This window comes from Oncorhynchus tshawytscha, unplaced genomic scaffold, assembly GCF_018296145.1.
Source record: "Oncorhynchus tshawytscha isolate Ot180627B unplaced genomic scaffold, Otsh_v2.0 Un_contig_5802_pilon_pilon, whole genome shotgun sequence".
Lineage (NCBI taxonomy): Eukaryota > Metazoa > Chordata > Actinopteri > Salmoniformes > Salmonidae > Oncorhynchus > Oncorhynchus tshawytscha.
Genome location: NW_024609166.1, coordinates 65,191 through 90,000, shown reverse-complemented (window position 1 = coordinate 90,000; position 24,810 = coordinate 65,191). Strand labels below are relative to the sequence as shown.

General features: G+C 44.2%; 1 protein-coding gene across 1 annotated transcript in view; it reads right to left on the bottom strand.

Annotated features, from left to right (window-relative positions):
• LOC112236594 (insulin receptor substrate 2-B) overlaps positions 1-18,493 on the bottom strand; it is a 30,411-nt gene extending 11,918 nt beyond the window's left edge. Inside the window, 6 exon segments of the mRNA XM_042314391.1 lie at positions 14,311-14,841; positions 15,195-15,609; positions 15,730-16,268; positions 16,352-17,320; positions 17,323-18,332; positions 18,465-18,493. Coding sequence (XP_042170325.1) covers positions 14,311-14,841; positions 15,195-15,609; positions 15,730-16,268; positions 16,352-17,320; positions 17,323-18,332; positions 18,465-18,493 — 3,493 coding nt within the window.
• Positions 18,494-24,810: the final 6,317 nt, after the last annotated feature.

Sequence of the window (24,810 nt, the reverse complement as noted above, 5' to 3'; positions counted from 1 at the left end):
GGCTGAGGGACCCAGAGGAGAACTTTGAGAAACACTGGTATAAGGGTCTGTCTGTGACAGTCAGAGAGACAGAGAGAAAGAGAGACAGAAAAAGAGATAACGAAAGGTGTGTTTGTGTGCATGTGAGTACATTTAGAAACCAGCCATGCCCACAAAGTACTATCATAAAGAGCCATTCTTAAATCCCTCTAGTGTCGCTGTACTATCACCCTCCATGACCCCGTCAGTGTGTGCCAGTGTGCGTGTAGGATTCAAAACAGCCTAATTTATAATGTTAAAGGTTATTTTTCAGATGCCTACTTCTTCAGACGCCTGCCTACTTAAAATGTCATTTGTTTTTAATTTCAGTGTTTTTTACACCAGTGTTTTTCTGTTAAAGGTGCGTTATACAACATGTCCACATGTAAAGCCAGATCATTTTTTAAAAATGCAACCAAAAGTCTTTCATTGGCTATTGTAACCTTTCATTTGACCTCTGGGTCTGGGCCCAGTTACATGAAACAGATTTAAAAAGTTAATTTCCCCCTTCTCTTTTCCCATAAAGTTTCCTGAACTTTAAGTCAATTAAGCGAAAAAGTTAAAGGGTCCCCATGAGGACCCTGAAGTGCTTCATTCAAAATGGACATCAAAGTAAACCGCATTTGTGGAGGTGAATGTTGCTTTCCTCTGGCCTGGTTTCAAATGAAAACCTCCACCAGCTAGGCAGCTAGCTAACGGGCTAGCTGCTTAGATACACAATGGAAGAAACACAGTCCATGGTTACAAAGCTAGCTGGCTACCCTGTTAGTTAGCTTGATGTGCTAGAAAGTAATAGAAATAATTTAATTTTTTTTTACTAAAAGAAATGTGTTTCATCATTTTCTGAATATTTGTTTATCCCGTCTTGAATGTATCAGTTTTGCGATCTCCCAAATTAAAATGTGATCTCTTTGAGGAGAGTTCAGTCAGTGAGTTAGGTCATCTCCATGGTAACCAGAGACTTTCTGCTGTACAGGTCTTCAAACTACCGTAAAACCCCTTACATATGCCCTTACCTAAGGAAAACATTTGAGGAGCTCTACGCAAAGCTGTCATCAAGGCAAAGGGTGGCTACTTGAAGAATCTCAAAAATAAAACATTTTGATTTGTTTACACTTTTTTGGTTACTACATGATTCCATATGTGTTATTTCATAGTTTTGATGTCTTCAATATTATTCTACAATGTAGAAAATAGTTTAAAAAATGTAAAATAAAATAAAAACTTTTGACCGGATGTCTCATGGTCTGACAAACACCAGTCCTTTTAAAGCAGGTGCGGGAGGACGACATCGAAGGTGCAGTGGAGTGAGATGCAGGCCATGCAACAACATCTCTCTAGCTTAGACAGACCGATATCCACCGGGATTTTTGTTTTATGTTAATTAGATTTCCGCGGGAGCACAACCCTTGTAGGCCAAGGCACATTTATGCATCCTATACATTTGTAGAATCCGGGCATTAGCCCCCACCCTACTCTGTGTCTTAGGCAGCTAAATGGTATTATCAACTAATCACAGGCTTAACACACAGAGACAGACACAGACAGAGAGACACAGAGACAGAGAGAGACAAAGGAAGACAGACAAGACAGAGGCAGGCAGGCAGGCAGAGAGAGAGAGAGAGAGAGAGAGAGAGGCAGGCAGGCAGAGAGAGAGAGAGGCAGACAAGTATTGCTGTAATAAAGTCATTTTGTGGGGAAAACAGATTCTTATTGGCAGGGCCTGGCTCCCCATTTTTGTTCAGTATAGAAGATTCCTTCTTCCCTAAATTCAAACTGAAAAGTGCTACATTCACAGAACAATCAAACTAAGGTCTGATGTTAAAGAGTTGGCAGCACAGTACGTCACAGCTTGCCACAAGCTAAGGGAGGAAACATGGGAAATCACAGGCTTAACACAGACAGAGAGAGACGAGCGAAGGCAGGAAACATGGAATGTAGCCTACTATTTTCTGTATAATAAGTAACAAACAATATAAGTACCACCAGTCATTTATTGTTTGTCGAATTAGATTCTGAACATGAGCCATTACTTACATTTTTGTATAGTTCTTTGTTTTATACATTATGCTTTTATAGGTAGTATTCTTGTTTTTGTCACCGTTCTTTTCATAATTTTTGTGTGTAACACTTCGCTTTGGCAACATTGCCCTCCGTGTTTTCCAGTGGGTGGGCCCATGCCCTCCCAGGCCCACCCATGGCTGCTCCCCTGCCCAGTCATGTGAAATCCATAGTTTAGGGCCTAATGAATTCACTTCAATTGACTGATTTCCTTATATGAACTGTAACTCAGTAATATCATTGGAATTGTTGCATTTATATTTTTTGTTCAGTGAAAATACAATTTCTCCGACACACACACACACCCTAAATAGGCCTATTCAATTTGAAATTCAGAAGGACAAAAGGAGAGAGAGCGAGAGAAAGCAAGTGTGTGTGTCCATTTAGAAGCCAGCAATGCCAAAACACACACAGCGCAAACATTAGCAACAACAACTGCCTCTGCATTATCCCTCTCCATGTCCCCGTGTCTGTATGGCTAATAAACTTAGCTAACATCACATTCCTATAGGGAGAGAGTTAAACTAGTAAAAACCTGCTCTTTTATTAAGACCATCTGTGGAGGATCAAACTACAAGGAGGAACGGCAATACAGTGAGGGAATAGTAGACACACACACTACAGTAGAGTAACACACACACACACACTACAGTAGAGTAACACACACACACTACAGTAGAGTAACACACACTACAGTAGAGTAACACACACACACACACTACAGTAGAGTAACACACACACTACAGTAGAGTAACACACACACTACAGTAGAGTAACACACACACTACAGTAGAGTAACACACACACACACACTACAGTAGAGTAACACACACACACACACTACAGTAGAGTAACACACACACACACACACACTACAGTAGAGTAACACACACACACACACACACTACAGTAGAGTAACACACACTACAGTAGAGTAACACACACACACACACTACAGTAGAGTAACACACACACTACAGTAGAGTAACACACACACACACACTACAGTAGAGTAACACACACACTACAGTAGAGTAACACACACACACACACTACAGTAGAGTAACACACACTACAGTAGAGTAACACACACACACTACAGTAGAGTAACACACACACTACAGTAGAGTAACACACACACTACAGTAGAGTAACACACACACACACACTACAGTAGAGTAACACACACTACAGTAGAGTAACACACACACACACTACAGTAGAGTAACACACACTACAGTAGAGTAACACACACACACTACAGTAGAGTAACACACACTACAGTAGAGTAACACACACACACACACTACAGTAGAGTAACACACACACACTACAGTAGAGTAACACACACACTACAGTAGAGTAACACACACACACACACTACAGTAGAGTAACACACACTACAGTAGAGTAACACACACACACACACTACAGTAGAGTAACACACACACACTACAGTAGAGTAACACACACACAACAGTAGAGTAACACACACACACACACACTACAGTAGAGTAACACACACACACACACTACAGTAGAGTAACACACACACTACAGTAGAGTAACACACACACTACAGTAGAGTAACACACACACTACAGTAGAGTAACACACACACACACACTACAGTAGAGTAACACACACACTACAGTAGAGTAACACACACACTACAGTAGAGTAACACACACACACACACACTACAGTAGAGTAACACACACACACACACTACAGTAGAGTAACACACACACTACAGTAGAGTAACACACACACACACACTACAGTAGAGTAACACACACACTACAGTAGAGTAACACACACACTACAGTAGAGTAACACACACTACAGTAGAGTAACACACACTACAGTAGAGTAACACACACTACAGTAGAGTAACACACACTACATTAGAGTAACACACACTACATTAGAGTAACACACACTACAGTAGAGTAACACACACTACAGTAGAGTAACACACACTACAGTAGAGTAACACACACACACACACACTACAGTAGAGTAACACACACACTACAGTAGAGTAACACACACACACTACAGTAGAGTAACACACACACTACAGTAGAGTAACACACACACACTACAGTAGAACACACACACACTACAGTAGAGTACACACACACTACAGTAGAGTAACACACACACACTACAGTAGAGTAACACACACACACTACAGTAGAGTAACACACACACACTACAGTAGAGTAACACACACACACTACAGTAGAGTAACACACACTACAGTAGAGTAACACACACACACACACACTACAGTAGAGTAACACACACACTACAGTAGAGTAACACACACACTACAGTAGAGTAACACACACTACAGTAGAGTAACACACACTACAGTAGAGTAACACACACTACATTAGAGTAACACACACTACAGTAGAGTAACACACACTACAGTAGAGTAACACACACACACACACACACTACAGTAGAGTAACACACACACACTACAGTAGAGTAACACACACACACTACAGTAGAGTAACACACACACACTACAGTAGAGTAACACACACACACTACAGTAGAGTAACACACACACACTACAGTAGAGTAACACACACACACTACAGTAGAGTAACACACACACACTACAGTAGAGTAACACACACACACTACAGTAGAGTAACACACACACACTACAGTAGAGTAACACACACACACTACAGTAGAGTAACACACACACACTACAGTAGAGTAACACACACACTACAGTAGAGTAACACACACACACTACAGTAGAGTAACACACACACTACAGTAGAGTAACACACACACTACAGTAGAGTAACACACACACTACAGTAGAGTAACACACACTACAGTAGAGTAACACACACTACATTAGAGTAACACACACTACAGTAGAGTAACACACACTACAGTAGAGTAACACACACACACACACACTACAGTAGAGTAACACACACACTACAGTAGAGTAACACACACACTACAGTAGAGTAACACACACACTACAGTAGAGTAACACACACACACTACAGTAGAGTAACACACACACTACAGTAGAGTAACACACACACACTACAGTAGAGTAACACACACACACTACAGTAGAGTAACACACACACACTACAGTAGAGTAACACACACACACTACAGTAGAGTAACACACACACACTACAGTAGAGTAACACACACACACTACAGTAGAGTAACACACACTACAGTAGAGTAACACACACACACTACAGTAGAGTAACACACACTACAGTAGAGTAACACACACACACACACACACTACAGTAGAGTAACACACACACTACAGTAGAGTAACACACACACTACAGTAGAGTAACACACACACACACACTACAGTAGAGTAACACACACACACACACTACAGTAGAGTAACACACACTACAGTAGAGTAACACACACACTACAGTAGAGTAACACACACACTACAGTAGAGTAACACACACACTACAGTAGAGTAACACACACACTACAGTAGAGTAACACACACACTACAGTAGAGTAACACACACACTACAGTAGAGTAACACACACACTACAGTAGAGTAACACACACACTACAGTAGAGTAACACACACACTACAGTAGAGTAACACACACACTACAGTAGAGTAACACACACACACACACTACAGTAGAGTAACACACACTACAGTAGAGTAACACACACACTACAGTAGAGTAACACACACACACACACACTACAGTAGAGTAACACACACACACACACTACAGTAGAGTAACACACACACTACAGTAGAGTAACACACACACTACAGTAGAGTAACACACACTACAGTAGAGTAACACACACTACAGTAGAGTAACACACACTACATTAGAGTAACACACACTACAGTAGAGTAACACACACTACAGTAGAGTAACACACACTACAGTAGAGTAACACACACACACACACTACAGTAGAGTAACACACACTACAGTAGAGTAACACACACTACAGTAGAGTAACACACACACACTACAGTAGAGTAACACACACACACTACAGTAGAGTAACACACACACACTACAGTAGAGTAACACACACACACTACAGTAGAGTAACACACACACACTACAGTAGAGTAACACACACACACTACAGTAGAGTAACACACACACACTACAGTAGAGTAACACACACACACTACAGTAGAGTAACACACACACACTACAGTAGAGTAACACACACACTACAGTAGAGTAACACACACACACTACAGTAGAGTAACACACACACAGTAGAGTAACACACACACACTACAGTAGAGTAACACACACACACTACAGTAGAGTAACACACACACACTACAGTAGAGTAACACACACACAGTAGAGTAACACACACACAGTAGAGTAACACACACACAGTACAGTAGAGTAAACACACACACTACAGTAGAGTAACACACACACACTACAGTAGAGTAAAACACACACTACAGTAGAGTAAAACACACACTACAGTAGAGTAAAACACACACACTACAGTAGAGTAAAACACACACACTACAGTAGAGTAAAACACACACACTAGAGTAGAGTAAAACACACACACTAGAGTAGAGTAAAACACACACACTAGAGTAGAGTAACACACACACACTAGAGTAGAGTAACACACACACTACAGTAGAGTAACACACACACTACAGTAGAGTAACACACACACTACAGTAGAGTAACACACACACACTACAGTAGAGTAACACACACACACTACAGTAGAGTAACACACACACACTACAGTAGAGTAAAACACACACACTACAGTAGAGTAAAACACACACACTACAGTAGAGTAAAACACACACACTACAGTAGAGTAAAACACACACACTACAGTAGAGTAACACACACACTACAGTAGAGTAACACACACACTACAGTAGAGTAAAACACACACACTACAGTAGAGTAAAACACACACACTACAGTAGAGTAAAACACACACACTACAGTAGAGTAAAACACACACACTACAGTAGAGTAAAACACACACACTACAGTAGAGTAACACACACACACTACAGTAGAGTAACACACACACAGTAGAGTAACACACACTACAGTAGAGTAACACACACACACTACAGTAGAGTAAAACACACACACTACAGTAGAGTAAAACACACACACTACAGTAGAGTAAAACACACACACTACAGTAGAGTAAAACACACACACTACAGTAGAGTAAAACACACACACTACAGTAGAGTAACACACACTACAGTAGAGTAACACACACTACAGTAGAGTAACACACACACACAGTAGAGTAACACACACACACTACAGTAGAGTAACACACACACACTACAGTAGAGTAACACACACACACTACAGTAGAGTAACACACACACACTACAGTAGAGTAACACACACACACTACAGTAGAGTAACACACACACACTACAGTAGAGTAAAACACACACACACTACAGTAGAGTAACACACACACACACTACAGTAGAGTAAAACACACACACTACAGTAGAGTAAAACACACACACTACAGTAGAGTAAAACACACACACTACAGTAGAGTAAAACACACACACTACAGTAGTGTAACACACACACTACAGTAGAGTAACACACACTACAGTAGAGTAAAACACACACTACAGTAGAGTAAAACACACACACTACAGTAGAGTAACACACACACACACTACAGTAGAGTAACACACACACACACTACAGTAGAGTAAAACACACACACTACAGTAGAGTAACACACACACACACTACAGTAGAGTAAAACACACACACTACAGTAGAGTAAAACACACACACTACAGTAGAGTAACACACACACACTACAGTAGAGTAAAACACACACACTACAGTAGAGTAAAACACACACACTACAGTAGAGTAAAACACACACACTACAGTAGAGTAACACACACACTACAGTAGAGTAACACACACTACAGTAGAGTAACACACACTACAGTAGAGTAAAACACACACACTACAGTAGAGTAAAACACACACTACAGTAGAGTAAAACACACACACTACAGTAGAGTAAAACACACACACTACAGTAGAGTAAAACACACACACTACAGTAGAGTAAAACACACACACTACAGTAGAGTAACACACACTACAGTAGAGTAACACACACTACAGTAGAGTAACACACACACACTACAGTAGAGTAACACACACACACTACAGTAGAGTAACACACACACTACAGTAGAGTAACACACACACACTACAGTAGAGTAACACACACACACTACAGTAGAGTAACACACACACACTACAGTAGAGTAAAACACACACACACTACAGTAGAGTAACACACACACACACTACAGTAGAGTAAAACACACACACACTACAGTAGAGTAAAACACACACACTACAGTAGAGTAAAACACACACACTACAGTAGAGTAACACACACACTACAGTAGAGTAACACACACACACTACAGTAGAGTAAAACACACACACTACAGTAGTGTAACACACACACTACAGTAGAGTAAAACACACACACTACAGTAGAGTAACACACACACACACTACAGTAGAGTAAAACACACACACTACAGTAGAGTAAAACACACACACTACAGTAGAGTAACACACACACTACAGTAGAGTAACACACACACACTACAGTAGAGTAACACACACACACTACAGTAGAGTAACACACACACACACACTACAGTAGAGTAACACACACACACTACAGTAGAGTAACACACACACACTACAGTAGAGTAAAACACACACACTACAGTAGAGTAAAACACACACACACTACAGTAGAGTAAAACACACACTACAGTAGAGTAAAACACACACACTACAGTAGAGTAAAACACACACACACTACAGTAGAGTAAAACACACACACACTACAGTAGAGTAAAACACACACACTACAGTAGAGTAAAACACACACACTACAGTAGAGTAAAACACACACACTACAGTAGAGTAACACACACAGTAGAGTAACAAACACACACTACAGTAGAGTAAAACACACACACTACAGTAGAGTAACACACACACAGTAGAGTAACAAACACACACTACAGTAGAGTAACACACACAGTAACACACACACACTACAGTACAGTACAGGACCACACACACGTTATGTTAACGACAATACTATCTGGCAATACTGGCTGATAAGGAATGCCCCTTCACGGGGAGGTAGAACTCCTTCCCATTCTCAATCTGTATAGAAGAAGGAATATTCTAATTGATGACATCACAACTCCGGCATAACGGACCCTGGCGAGTCTCTCAGGGAAACCAGAGCAATAACTAGGCTATTCCACTGTCACTTTTAGACCAGAGATGAGGTCTCGTGGAGGGTTAGAGGTGCTAGAGGGCATCTCTAGGGGTGTCAGGAGTTGTTATATGATGTCCTGGGCTCTTCAGAGTGCCACTAGTGGACATTCCAGTTTAATTCTGGGGGAAAAACGACATGGCATGTACCTAGAATGTACACACACACACACCTCTGTTATGCGTGGGAATACTTTGGAACAGATTTCAGAAATCAAAATCCCTTGGTGCTGATTTGCTACTGTTTTTTCAGTCTTTTATGTCCAACAATGAATTTTTAAAAAGCATTGGAGTAGATTGTTTCCCTTTGAGGCACATAGTAACCCAAGAATTTGATTACTCAACCAATTTCATATTCGTCCTCCTCCTATCTGAATGTGGGAGAACATTCACTCCCCAGCAAAGCCTACAACTATCACACAGTCATTCAACATCCTACAGCAGGATGGCCCACGAGTGATTTTAGAATGACATGATTATTATTGTTTTTATATTGTTGGACACGAGACTATAAAAAACACCAGGAAATCAGCTCTAAGAGATTATTGGAAAAATCTGTTGGCAAGTATTCCCACGAACAATAGAGAGACACGTTGACCGTTTCCGCCCCACCAACTATCCGTTTAAGAAAAGAAGAAAGAAATCGTCCCGCGGCTGAATCTAGTTGATGATCCCAATCCTAGAGAATATGAGAACACATTCAGGCTTACCATAGTACACACACACACTTTACAACAGTAAACAGCTAGCTAGCCTGTTAGTCACGAGGCTAATATACTCCTACATGAGAAAATACCCTGGCTTTGACTCAGACAGGAGGCGTTTACCTATGAGTAACAAAGGACACACTAACATACAAGTCGATATAGACCTAATGAAACTACAAGAAACTACATTGCCATGGAAATGGCTGATAACACTACTTGAAGCACTTGCTGTTACAGTGGTATTAGTATGTAAGTCTTACATCATCTTATGCCATGGCATTGTTGAATACTCCTTTCTGATTGGTGCTCTAGAGCATGCATTATTTCCCTATAAACGCATGGTATGTTTTGTTTGAGCTTCTTTTGAAAGCAAAAGTCGGATTGAAAACAGTATTGGTATTGTTGAATTTGATTTTTCATAATAGCAAGCTAGGACTGATGGTTTGGTGAGCTAAACTAGCAAGTCTGTTTGGTTACCACAGCAACTACTGTAGCCATCTAGTATCACATTTCAAATCAATCAATCAAATGTATTTATAAAGCCCTTCTTATATCAGCTGATGTCACAAAGTGCTGTACAGAAACCCAGCCTAAAACCCCAAACAGCAAGCAATGCAGGTATAGAAGCACGGTGGCTAGGATAAACTCTCTAAGACAGGCCAAAACCTAGGAAGAAACCTAGAGGAACCAGGCTCTAAGGGGTGGCCAGTCTTCTGGCTGTGCCGGGTAGAGATAACAGAATATGGCCAAAATGTTCAAATGTTCATAAATGACCAGCAGGGTCAAATAATAATAATCACAGTGGTTGTCGAGGGTGCAGCAAGTAGACTTGTTAGCTACTTCAGTGGATGTTGAACACATTTCTACTGGCAAATTAACACATTTCAAATTATAACTAGGAAATCTATGCGTTCTCTGGAAAACAATGCAACTGTGGAAGCTCAGTTCCACTTCACTAGAACGTCATGGAACAAACCTTCCACGTCATTCATTATTTGTCCCATAGAACGCATAGTCCCTAGTTGATTACCTGTTGTATGTGTCATAGCAACTTATTATACAGCAATACATCAATTAATGACAGCGGTATAATCTACATCGTACTAAAACATTAAAATTGATTTAACATAGAGATTATATTTAACATCTGTGTGTATGTATTTACATCAGAGAGAGTTCAGGTTCAACACCAAACATGCTCTCGCACACACACACACACACACGAAAGGCGATCCAGTTGCCTGTGCACCTTCCTGCGTTAGGGCCAGTACACATTCTGTGTCTCAAATGGCACCTTATTCCCTACACAGTGCACTACTTTTGACCAGGGCTCAGGGTGCAATTTGGGATGAAGCACACACATGTCTACTGCTAGACTCAGCTCATAAATAACTGTCAGTCTGAAAATAAAGCAGTAAATATAGATGTGAAATAGGAAAGGGTAGCTAGCTCACGCTCTCAGCAGCAGCTAGCTCACGCTCTCAGCAATCTCTACTACAGGACCTTAACTCAGCTCCAAGACCAATACAACCAGTAGGCTCACACTGTCACACTATGAAGGAGGCCTTGGATGTGGGATAGGAAAGGGCACAGCTAGCTAGCTAACACTCGCTACTCTATGTAAAAAGGTTTTGCTACAGCATGCCCAAATGAACCGGACCCAGTAGCCTACTTCTCTGTTTCAGAAGGAGTCCTGAAATTGGCCTGGCTGGCTGCTGAAGGCAGGTCACAGGAAGTTTATTCCTGTGATAGTGGTGCATTTCCTGTGGCTCTGTTCTATTGCTGTGGTCCCCCGACACACTGGGCCAATTAGAGCACATCAAAGACCCTCTGCATGACTCCACACACACATACACTAGTATGACAGTGGAAACACTTCAAACAGTGACAAGCTTTGGAGAAGAGTTGGTTTTTCTATGGAAAACCACACACATCTCCACATGACACCCACAAACGGAGTGTTGGTTTTCCAATGGAACAAAACTAAGGAACACAAACACACTCACACTCTCTCTCTGGTGGAAACACACACACGGGCAACTGCAGGTCAAGGTTTCTCCATAGTTACCATAGGTACTGTTTGACCCACTTTGGCACAATGGCCAGGACCTGGGTCAATGAAGTGTGTGGAGTACAGTAGGTGAGAATCCTCTCTTATCATTATTACCTTTTGCACTGCAGGGCATGCCGACAACTGGAGGGCTAGCACGCGCACACACAGACTAGTGTTCTCTACCCTGGGATTTACTGTATTACCAGCTTAGTATAAACCCATTGGGTGTCTATCAGAATGCTAACAAAATTAGCACATGTAATAGCGAATTTCCATGTAAGCTGCTAGCTCAGTATGCTAACGAGGACAAACGGGAAAAAAATAACCAAATTGCATAGACAGGCAGTCCAGCACATATAGTTAGTTATACATATATAGGTAGGAGCAACCGAATGTTCTTTTTGGTGAGTTTGGACATTTACAAGCGAATGTAAACGAGAGAAATTGTGCAAATGAACAGTACTGGCTCTATAGTAGCAGACACGCTGCGTCTGTGTGGAGTCTGGAGTCGCTATGGCAACGGCCCTGCCTGCTCTGCTCACAGAAAATGTGGGAGGAGCAAACAGACGGACAACAGAGAGGAGAGAAAAAATGCAAGAGAATGAAAAGAGAGCAGTGGCAGCTGTACAGATAACTCATCCAAAGGGCTGGGACTTCTTGAACACGTAAAAAAAAAAAAAAAAATACACACAATATGATGATGCCCCGTCACCTTATTAAGTCAGCCACTTAACTGGATAGCTAGTTAATGCAGAATTATTCGTTTTTCCAGACAGGAAAAAATAATTAAAACACAAGAAATATCTTACTGCATTTTGTAAACACAGAACTAAAATGCTTCTTATTGTAATTTCTCCTCGGGATCAGACTAACTTTTTGCTTCTGTTGCACTTCTCCACGAATGGGCATTCTATCAGCAAACAGGTCTCTGACAGATGTGTAGCTACTGTTCTCTGGTAGAATGCTAGTTCACCTTGAAGAATAACATGAGGAAATGTAGCTGGCTACATTCTATGATGAACTTTAATATGATGGCCATGCATCGTTGTTGCAAAACATACCTTGCTTTTTCACTGTAAACTCATTTAGCCTACTTGTGTGGCTGGCAGCCAAATAACGTTACACTTCTGCTGTCCTCCGATGAAAAGGAATCCGTTTTCTGCTGAATGTGTTGCACGAATGGATTTTATGTGAAGGAAAACTACAGTTGCACGCCCCTGATCACTCTATTGAAGCAAAACACCACTTAACTTTCAATTTAAAACGAGACCCCTGTCAATACACAGCTGGACTCCCCTGTTCTGGCTTTCTCCCATTGTGCTCTTCACAAACAAACACCTGACTGGCTCACCTGCTCCGGCTTTCTCCCATTCTGCTCTTCACAAACAAACACCTGACTGGCTCACCTGTTCTGGCTTTCTCCCATTCTGCTCTTCACAAACAAACACCTGACTGGCTCACCTGCTCCGGCTTTCTCCCATTCTGCTCTTCACAAACAAACACCTGACTGGCTCACCTGCTCCGGCTTTCTCCCATTGTGCTCTTCACAAACAAACACCTGACTGGCTCACCTGCTCTGGCTTTCTCCCATTGTGCTCTTCACAAACAAACACCTGACTGGCTTTCTCCCATTCTGCTCTTCACAAACAAACACCTGACTGGCTCACCTGCTCTGACTTTCTCCCATTGTGCTCTTCACAAACAAACACCTGACTGGCTCACCTGCTCCGGCTTTCTCCCATTCTGCTCTTCACAAACAAACACCTGACTGGCTCACCTGCTCCGGCTTTCTCCCATTCTGCTCTTCACAAACAAACACCTGACTGGCTCAACTGTTCTGGGGAACTATGGTAAACTTCATAACGTTAAATAATGTGACAGGTGAAATGAAGAACGCCATCTGCTTTATCTCCTAACACGTTGCACAAGTTGACTGCTGGTATTTACTTTAAAAAGTAGATACAAATATTAAAATGTGTAGAAAAACTTAAAATAAATTGTTTCAACAGTATTGACGGTATTGAAAAACCATCCTGTAGCTATTTCCAAATACCCCCCACACACAATCCCTCTGTCACTCACCCTTGGACGTGGCAGTCATCCTGTCTGACTTGATGAAGTCTATACTGCCATAGGCTCCGTTGTCCTCTGCTACTGGCACAGTCAGGTTACTGGCTTGGGGGGCGTTGGGGGTCACCCCGGTACCATGCCCGGTGCCTCCCTGCTGCTGCTGGGGTACGGGTAGAGGGTTAGAGTCCCGGTCCTCTCTCAGCTCCAGGGCGATGTAGTTGAGTCCGTTCTGATACCCCACAGACATGTTCCTGCACATCCGACCCCCAGGAGGACACACAGAAGAGGCAATGCCCAGATCAGAAGGCCCTGGACGGGCAGGGAGACCAGCCGAGTCCCCCCCTACCCCCTCAACACACATCCACACACTGTCAAAGGAGCCAGAGCCGGTCCACTTGGAGCTCTCGGCCAGATGAGCTACGTTGAGGGCCGATGGGTTGGCTGAGCCCAAGGAGGGGTTGGGGTTGGTGCTGGAGCTTGTGGCTCCGACTCCTCCGGAGGTGGAGGATGAGGAAAACGTTTCAGAGCTGTGTCGGCGTCGCCCTGGGGGTCCGCACGTACCACCTTGATGGGCTCAAGCTGGGGGCTGGAGGAGGGAGGGGAGGCAGAGGTGGGGGTTAAGGTGGGGGGTAGCAGCTCTCCATCAAACACAGGTGCTGCAGCATGGCCGTGGGACTACTCCGTAACCCCGCGACTCCTCACCACTGCTGAGGTTAAAGGTCATATCTGTGTAGTCATCTGTCCCCGTCCGCCATCGAGCTCCAGAAGAACCAGGGGCCCCACTCACGGAGGCCCCAGTGGCAAGAGGTCGGATGTAGCTGGGTGGGTTCCAGGGAGCCACCAGTGAGGGTCTGGGAGACTTGTTCTTAGCCAGGCGTCCTCCATCATCACCCCACCTCCAACCCCCACCTCTACACTCATATAGTCCTGGTTCTGAGGATAGGGGTGGGGAGGGGGAGTGGCGCTGCTCAGCAGAGCCCACCGAGGGTGAGCCATCCTGGGCAGAGGGGGGCAGGCCGTTGGGGGTCCGTAGCGGCCCCCAAACTCGATGTTGATGTACTCTCCAGGGCTGGAGAGTACCTCGGCGGCGTCCGGCTCGCTGACCCTCAGTGACCCGTGGAAGCTGCGGCGCCCTAGGGGGAGGCGGTTGGGCCGGACCGGGGTCGTCCGACGGTCACCGTTAGCCGCTTGGTGGTGCACCCCGTAGGGAGGGGGCGGGTAGCCGTGAGGGAGGACGTGAGGGGTGTCAGACCCCCCACTACCAACACCCCTCGTCGTCACGCCCCTCTCGCCGACATTGCCGGTAGCAACCTGGGAGTAGACTGGTTTTGCCGGGGAGCTCATGGGTACATACTCATCATGCGCTCTCGGTTCCCTCTCTCTCTGTTCCCTCTCTCTCTGTTCCCTCTCTCTCTGTTCCCTCTCTCTCGCAGCGGGGGCCTTGTAGGAGCGAGGCAGGGAGAAGTAGGGGCTGTAGTTGTATGATTTGGGGTCTCTCCCTTCAGGGTTGCTCAGTGCGTAGTATCCCCCCTCGTTGGAGAACTTCCGTCCCCCTGCCGCGTCCCCTCCACCTCCTCCGCTACTGCTGTACGACATGTCCATGTACTCTCCATTCTCGGGCCGCTCCACTATACTTCCAGAACTACTGACACTACCTCCACCCAGACCCATGCTACTGCTACTGCTGTGGGAGCTGGGGGAGGCCTGGACTGGGGAAGAGGAGTTCCGCCCCCCTGGTAGCATCATCATGTAGCCACGGGGGTCTGTGTGCTGTTGGGCTGAGCGGGGGGCCTGGGGAGAGTGGGAGTGCTGGGGATGGTGGTGGTGAAGAGAGGGGGAGCTGGGTTGCATAGGCATGTAGTCCGGTGCGTCACAGGGTGAGGCTGCCACCCCACACAACATGGGCATGTAGCCGCTGTCCTCCTTGGCCGAAAAGGAGGGGTCGGCCCTGGCTGTGCTCGGAGCAGGAGCTGTAGTCAGAGCGGAGGGAAGAAGAAGAGGAGGAAGGCTGGGTGATGCTGTCGGTGCGGCCGAGAGACAGGGCCTCTCCCACGGACACCGACTCGTCCAGCGAGAAGGTGGTCTGGGTCATCTTCTGGTACACCGTCACACCACTGCTGCCGCCGGCAACACCCCCTGACCCCGGGCCGCGTGAACGAGTGGGTACGTCTCCTCAGGGACCTGTCGTCATCCGTCGACGTGCTCGTCCCGGTTGGGCGTCTCCGCACTGCCAGAGCTACTCCCTCCACCGCTGGCGGCTCAAACACCTCACGGTGCCAGCCCATGGCCATGTAGTCGCTCATGCAGTTCTCTTCTCTGATTGGTGGGGTGTTGCCAAGGGAATCAGGAGTGTTGCTCCGGACCCTGAAGTAGCGGAAGTCCCCAGGGCTGGAGCCGTACTCGTCTGAGGAGTTGAAGCCTCCGTCGGAGGGGGAACCACAGATGGACGCTGAGGAGGGCCGGGTAAGGGTATCGGAGACGGAGCCATGCCCGCTGCTGCTGGACACGCTGACAGGGGAGGTGGTGGAGGGAAAGTGGGAGACTGGGAGCGAGGCGGAGCGGGCGTGGTAGGTGGACCCTGGTAGTGCCCTGGCGTAGCGCCCTACAACCCCGGTGCTCCCGGTATTCCCTGCCCCTACCCCGCCCTCCTGGCGCCCCAGGTGTATCCGGGCAGTGTTCAGGTGGATCAGGCTGCCGGTAACGGATCGGAATGGCCGGTTCATCGTCCCCTCACCCTCGCTCGATGTTCGGAAGCGATAGCCGCTGGCGCCAGAGCTCTTACTCGACGGCGGCGTCCCAACCACCGACTCAGTCCTGGAGCGGCGCTGGAGACCTGTCTGGCTCGGAGGCAGGTTACCTAGGTGACGGCGGGTGGTGATAAAAGCGATGGGGTTGGAGCCAGAAGATTGGCTCTTGCTCCTGGGGCGGATCTCAGCAAAGGCCTTCAGAGCCTTCATGGTCTCCAGGATGGTCTCATGCATGTTCTGAGCCACTACAGAGTCATCTACCTGCATCCATATCTCCCAGGGCCTATAGAGGATGACCGACCCACCTCCATGAAGAAGAAGCTTTCTGAGTGTCCACAGCGTCTGATGTTCATCAGCTGAAGGTTGACACATGGCGTCTCAGAGTTTAGTTTGACCAGGTGGATAGTTTTAGTAGAGAGGCATAAACGATACACACCTGTGAGGTTCTTGGTCTGACCCAGCCCTTTGGGTTTCACGTTCACCTGCCACACCTCTTTGAAAACCGTACCTGGTGTGACGGTACCGTAGCCATCATCCAACTCGTCCGAGTCTAGATGCCCCTTTTTCCCCTCACTCATCAGTTCACTCAGCGCTACATACCAGTCATCTTGTTCCTGCTCGTTTTCAGCTACAATAGCAAAGTATTCATCCTTAGTGTAGAGGGCTATGAGGTGTTTGTTTTTGGAATCTGCTCGTTTGTTGACAGTGAAGCACTGATACAGATAGATCACCCTTTTCGGGGGAGAAGGGGCGACCGTACCGTTTGCAGCTGCCGCAGCAGCAGACCGCAGACTGTTACGGAATTTTTTCTCGCTGTCATAGTACTCCAACCGACTGAGGCCTAGGTGGCTGGCCGCCCTCAGCACGAAAAACCTCTTGTGGCCGTGTTTCTGTTTCCGCAGATAGCCACACTTCTGAATGTCGTCCACTACACCTTCTGAGGTAGCCACGCTAACATTAGCATTCGCGGCTAGTTGTATCGCGGCCGACGCCGCGTTTACCGACGCAGCGAGTGCGTGGTGGCTAGCAGCGGGGTCCTGCTGTACCAGGTTCAAAGACGATGACGAGGCTTTCCTTACCGGGGACTCCGTGATGTTTTCAACAGAGAGATGATGCTCCGTCGCCGCCTGGTAGTGGTGCGACAGCGGGTGTTGTTGTCCTTTGGGCAGCGAGCTCTGGGGGTAGTGATGGTGGCTGGAGGGCGGCAAGTGCTGATGGAAACGAGCTCCGCTGGCCCCGACGCCACCGATATTCAATAACGGGGAAGGGGTTCCCCGACCGAGGTGTCTCCATCATTGGCTGCCGCTGGTTTCGTCCCGATGCCCCTCTGTTGCGTCTCCACTAACAACATAGCCGCTTTGCTTTCTTGGTAATTCGTGAAATTTGCCATTTAGAAAACACAACCAAAGGTCACTTTACCTAAACCGTGCTGTGGACCTAGACCCCATTCTTGTTTTGGAGACGGGCTCCGACTGGCGCTGCTGTGTTGTGCTGTGGCTACACGGCGCGATGGTTAGCTACAATACAAGCGTAAATGTATGTTGGTTCTGTTTGAAAACGGCCGGTCCAGGCCTCTTCGTCACAAACAGGTATCCAATGTACGCTTTTAGGAAAGGAAGCCCACCGTGTGAAATGTTTCCACGTTCAATCCCGTTTCTTTAATAGTTAGCTAGCAATCAGTCCCCTCTTCTCCCTCTGTACACAACTCTACCGAGCGGAGCACAAACATCACGTGACTAGCGCGTACCCATAAGCAGGAGGAATAATGAGCGAGTCGGGGCTTCTCATTGGTCGTTCAGCGAGATTGACAGCAACTGACAGGTAAAAAAGCCAATAATTGAGGGTGATTCGTGTTTTACGTCAATACGGTCGACTAATGATCTCGCACGGAGTGTCATTGAGGTTAAAAGAGGAGGGTACGTTTTGTGATGATCGACATTTGACTGGCCAATGATTATCGGTAGAGTGATAGGCGTTCGTTGATGCTACCACTCTCATTGGACAATATGGTTGATTGACGTTGAGGTTATCTAATCACAGTGTGACCACATGGACCAATGGCTGTGCTGTTTTAGTTTGCAAGTTTCATATTGCAAGTTTCTCCTTGTGCTACTTATTTGTAGGCATTTGAAGGCCAAATGTGCCCTAAAACATTTCCTTATCTCCTACCACTTTGGTATACTTTGCAGATCTCAAAGAACAGGATAGGTGTAAGCAACATGGTAGGGACTACCCTAAACCCATTGTAATGCTATGAATCCCACCCATCCGGTTATTTCAGGGCCAATATTCAGAATGCTTCTAAGAGTTAGTTAACCTTTATTTAACTAGGCAAGTCAGATAAGAACAAATTCTTATTTACATTGACGGCCGTTGGCCATCTTATTCATCCCTCTACACTTGTGTGTATAAGGGAGTCGTTGTGCATTTGTTAGATTACTTGTTAGATATTACTGCACTGTCGGAACTAGAAGCACAAGCATTTCGCCCAATTATTATTCTTTTTTTGATTAGATTTGAAAAGGCAAAAGGTCTCCTGCGGACGTGCTGGGATTTTTTAAAAAAATGTAAATAAATAAAATAATAATATAGGACAAAACACACACATCACGACGAGTAAAGGTGCTGATCTAGGAACAGGTCATCCATCTCCATAATCGTATTAAAAAGATCAGCTCTCTGCTCTGAGACACTTTATGCGCGACGACCCCGATAGGCAAAAGCCAGGGTCACAGTGGATGTTTTGAAATCTATTGATATTGTTTTGTTTTTTCTGCATTCCTTTTATGATTTGTTATTTGCTTGCTGTAGTGGTGTGACTCCTCATGACTCAGCATGAGCGTGTCTAGGTATTTATTCAGGCGCTTGAGAAAATCATTTACCCGTACCCTCTGTCTGGTCAAACCCCAGAGAGACAGGGGTGGATGTAAAGCATCATGACAAGTTATTCATTCTATCCAAACACCTCACTTGTTAAAGAGGCAATCAGCATTTAAACAATAACAAAGCTCACTCCCAACACTGTTTCCTTACAAAGCAGGGAGATGGAGCTGGAGAAAAGTAACCTCTCTCAAATTCAAAGACAGGGCCATGGATGCAAGGACTGACTGGCCATGATACGAAACTTGTCATTTTAATCATGTTTTAGGCTATACAGTGTTTGTTTACAATTACTTTATTTACAAAACATTGTCATAAAACATTATATTTTGGGTTCTGATGGGATACACATGTTGAACTAAGCTACGATCCATTTATAAGTTATATTCTTCAAGAATAAATGGAATAAAAAGAATAAATATTGTAAATGTATAAGTCAAAAATGGATGTAGCAACTGCTGATTGCCCCTTTAAGTAAATACACAACAGTAGTGTCTTTGGTCATAATGTGAATAGGGGCTCTATTCAATCAGATCTGCTTTTGCCGACATCCACATAGCAGTTGCTTTGACGGTGTCTGTGGTGGAACTGTGTTAGAGCTGTCAAATACACAACAGGCTTTCTGCATTATCAACTAAAGCAGACATTGCCATTGGCTGCACAGAGTCACATTGACATAAATCCCATGCAGCCTTGTTTACAAATTCTAACACTGTAATGTGAGATGTAATCTACACCTCCATTAAACACTGGAATGTGAGATATAATCACTGGAATGTGAGATGTAATCTACACCTCCATTAAGAACACTGTAATGTGAGATGTAATCTACACCTCCATTAAGAACACTGTAATGTGAGATGTAATCTATACCTCAGTAGGATGATAGAAAACCTCATTATTTATTTGAATGATTTTTAATTTTAGTGTAATTATTTCTATATAGTCTACACAAGGGTTCCCTAACTGGCAGCCTGTGGACAGAATTCTGGCCCCCCAGGTGTTTTTATTTGGCCCCCCAAAGTATTTTAGCAAAAAAAAAAAGAAACAAATAAGTATTTGTATTTTTTTTTATTGTTGGACATAAAACACTAGGAAATCATCTCAAATTGATTTTAATTTAAGAAATCTGTTCCCAAGTATTCCATGGATAATAGAAAGACACCTGATCATTTAACATAAGCAAGGTTTGAAATGATGATGTTTTAGTAAAACAGTATATCTGTTTGGGCTTCTTGCAGTCAATTTGAAGTCTACAAATTGTGACTGAATCTAGTTGATGATCCCTGGCCTACACTTTCTCGTTCTGAACTTCTGACGCGAGTGGGGTCGGGTGTGTGGCTTTGTGACAATGATCGCAAGAGCAGCTACTCAGCGATTTGATTTGATGGGTCCAATGCAGTTCCACTACCTCTGACACCAACAAAACATCTGCTATGCGGGTGTCTGCTATCTCTGGTTAACAGCTGATCTCATTGAATCTAGGTCTAGATTATGGGAACATTACAACAATTGTTTCAAAATATGAGTCATAAAAATTTTAAAAATTAAGATAAGAGTTTTAAGAGACGATTCTGTGCAATTGATTCAGCGAGACATTTTCTGATAACATATAAGGCATGATACCAACTAACTTTTAATTTAATTTAATAGTCCCTGCCCTGTCTATGTTTTGTTTTTTTTCATTCAGTATTGCAGGGTCGCCGTTTACTGGTTACTTTAGTGCATTACTGTAGGTCTGCTTCCCGTTGTGCTTTAGGTGGGATGCCATTTTACAAAAATGGGACCCGCAAAAACATGTTTTAAAATACGGCAATTTGACTAATTAAGAAATACTTTGAGCAATAAAAAATGCAATTGTGTACTTTATGTTTGTATTCTTATCTTTTAGTATTTCTTATTATTGTTGCATTTTGAAAAGGAACCTTCAAGGAAGCATTTCGTTGGAAGTGTATAATATGTGTATACCATGTGCATACCCCTTTATATAGGACTAATACAACTTCAAACTAATGTGTATTTTTTGGGTTATTTTTTACCAAAATGCATGAAAATAGAACTGAAATAGAACCGTGGTGGATAGGTTTCCTCAAGCGGGAGATAAACTAAACTGCGCAGAATAGTATTAGTAGTTTGCCTAATTTCCATATTTACACATATCATGCTATACCTCCCTGCCCAATCCTCACATCCCTTTCCCTCCCTTTCTCCTCCCTCCCTTTCCCTTCATCCTCCCTTTCACCCCCCCCTCCCCTCCTCACACACCACTAAACCACAGATGACATAACAGTTTCCTAGATGAGAGCACTCTAGTCTCCTCTCTTTTATGCATGACATTTCATTATAGGTAATTGATCATGTCAAACCAGTGTGTTTAGTACTGGGCAGGAACTAAAACCTGCAAACCTCATACTTGTGCTCTGCTCACTCAGAAGTACAGTATACGGTACTGCACTGTTGACACCCGTGGAGGCTGGGTGGGAGAAGCTATAGGAGGACTGTCTCATTGTAATGGTTGGAATGGAATTCATTTAGCTCAATTGGTAGAGCATGCCGCAAGCGCCAGGGCTGTGGGTTTGATTCCCATGGTGGACCAGAATGAAAAAAGTGTTAAAATGTATGCACTCACTACTGTAAATCGCTCTTAGTCTGCTAAATGACACAAATGTCAAATGTAAGCATATGGAAACTATCTTCCACTCCATCCATTCCAATGAGCCCGTCTTTCTATAGCTCCTCCCACCAGCCTCCATTGGTAGATTGATATATATTCCCAGGCACCATATCTCTATAAACAGGTTTATAGTGGGATTACAATCTGGCCCTCCTGTACATGATGTTCTAGGTGCAGACAGACTGGTCGGGACAGGAATAGAGCAGTAGATAATCCCAATCCCAGTTGCATTCTGGGTCCCCATCTGATGCATCTGCTCTGTCTGCCATCAGAGGGCGTTGGAGTCTAATTAAAACTGGTTTGGTGAGACTAAAGGGACTTTTTGGCACGCAAACCGACTAGCCAAAATTTGAAACTGATCCTTGCTATAACCCTAGCCTTAACCAAACCCTTAACCCTGAGTCTAACCTAATTAGAACCTATTCTAAAAATATAGATTGGTTTGCATGTTAGAAAAGTCCCTTTTAATCTCTACCGATTAAAACCTGTGACATGTGGAGTGGGGACAGCACATGAGAAAAGGGTGGAATAAATGACCTCTACTAGCCACCGATACAAATTGTTTTCATAGTTGATAAGGCTATTAGGTTTACCTCTGTGTATCTCATTTGAATGACATTCAGAATACCAAAAATACAGTATTTGTGATCTAGCAGATACGCTTATTGTAACTGTGTGCTGTCTTTGCATCATTGAACTATATAACCATACTGTAGACCTACATATTGTCTGTCACATACGGAGCATGAAAGTGCATTATTGTGGGTTAACTGACCAGTAGTGACAATTTTCACAATTTTGTATTGCAAGCCATGCTAACAAGTTACAGTACACAATTATACACAAATACAATAAACACTGGTAAACAAACAAAATATTATATCGTCTTGAAGTGGTTATAATACAGGCGTGTTGAAAAATGATGATGGAAAGAATTATTCCATACAGGAATGTTTGTGCGTCATCAGAGTGTATGTTTGTACATCAGAGAAGTCCTACAGGTGATATTTTGATGAATTGTCTCTCACATACAAAGTGTCTCAGTGAGCACATGCTATACATAACAGTCCCTTCTAGGCCCCAAGTATATACTCACAAGTGATTTCACAGATGTGTTATACACATGTTACAGTAACGTATCACTTTATATGGGGATTTTCACACCTGCAGCGACCCGTCACTGACACATTATATTTTTTGTAATTGTTGTTTTTTTGCACTGCATTGTTGGGGAAATGGCTCGTAAGTAAACCTACACCTGTTGTATTCAGTGCATGTGACAAATACAATTTGATTTGACCTATTCAGGTTCAAAATTCTGGGAGGATTTTTCTGGAAGAGTCCGTTGTTTTACAATTTAAGAACATCAACATAGCACAACATGCAAGAACAAACAAAAAAAGCAAAGCTTGTGTTTCAGTAAGTCAGCAGACGGACAGAGTGCGAATGCAGGGAGCATGACGATCAAGAGAGACTGTTTCGTCAGGACACGAAGAGAGGAAGATGAGAAGGAGGAAATCAGAAGGAGAAGAAAAGCAGGAAGAGGCTTTGAGCAAAGCGTTTATGGGACACCAAGCGAGTAGACTCACTGGACAGATCCGATCTGTGGTTTACTGAGTAACACTGATAGTTCTAATAATAGTCCTACCGTCCGGCAAGATGCTTCATATTTAAAACAAGCTGCAGTAATCTCTACACAGCACATCCTTTCACTTCCCCTCCCCGTCACACACACACACACACACACACACACACACATACACATACACACACACAGGGGTATGCAGACGCAGGCGCACGCACACACGGTTGCTTGGGCAATGTATGACCAGACACTTGTAAGCTCCCTTTTCTGAATATTCACCAATAACCTGCAGACGCAAACCTGTCACTGGATCCTCTTCCGCCCTGCTGTTCCCTCTTTGTTGACCATGGGGCGATAGTAAGGATCCAAGGCTCATAATGGACACAGAATCAGTCTGAAAGACCGGGAGCCATAAAAGCAAAAAAGTTGGATGTCCACACAATAGTCAATTGGTGGTCCTCATTGGTCAGCCCCAAGTTCCATTTATTCAAAATGGAGTCAAAATATGCCTTTGCTGTAGCTCCCATGATGCCTCTTTCTGGCTAGGGTCAAAGGTCAGTGGTGGTGCATCAGGAAGTCTGATTGGTCAGTGGTGGTGCATCATGACGTTGTCATCGTCCGCCGTA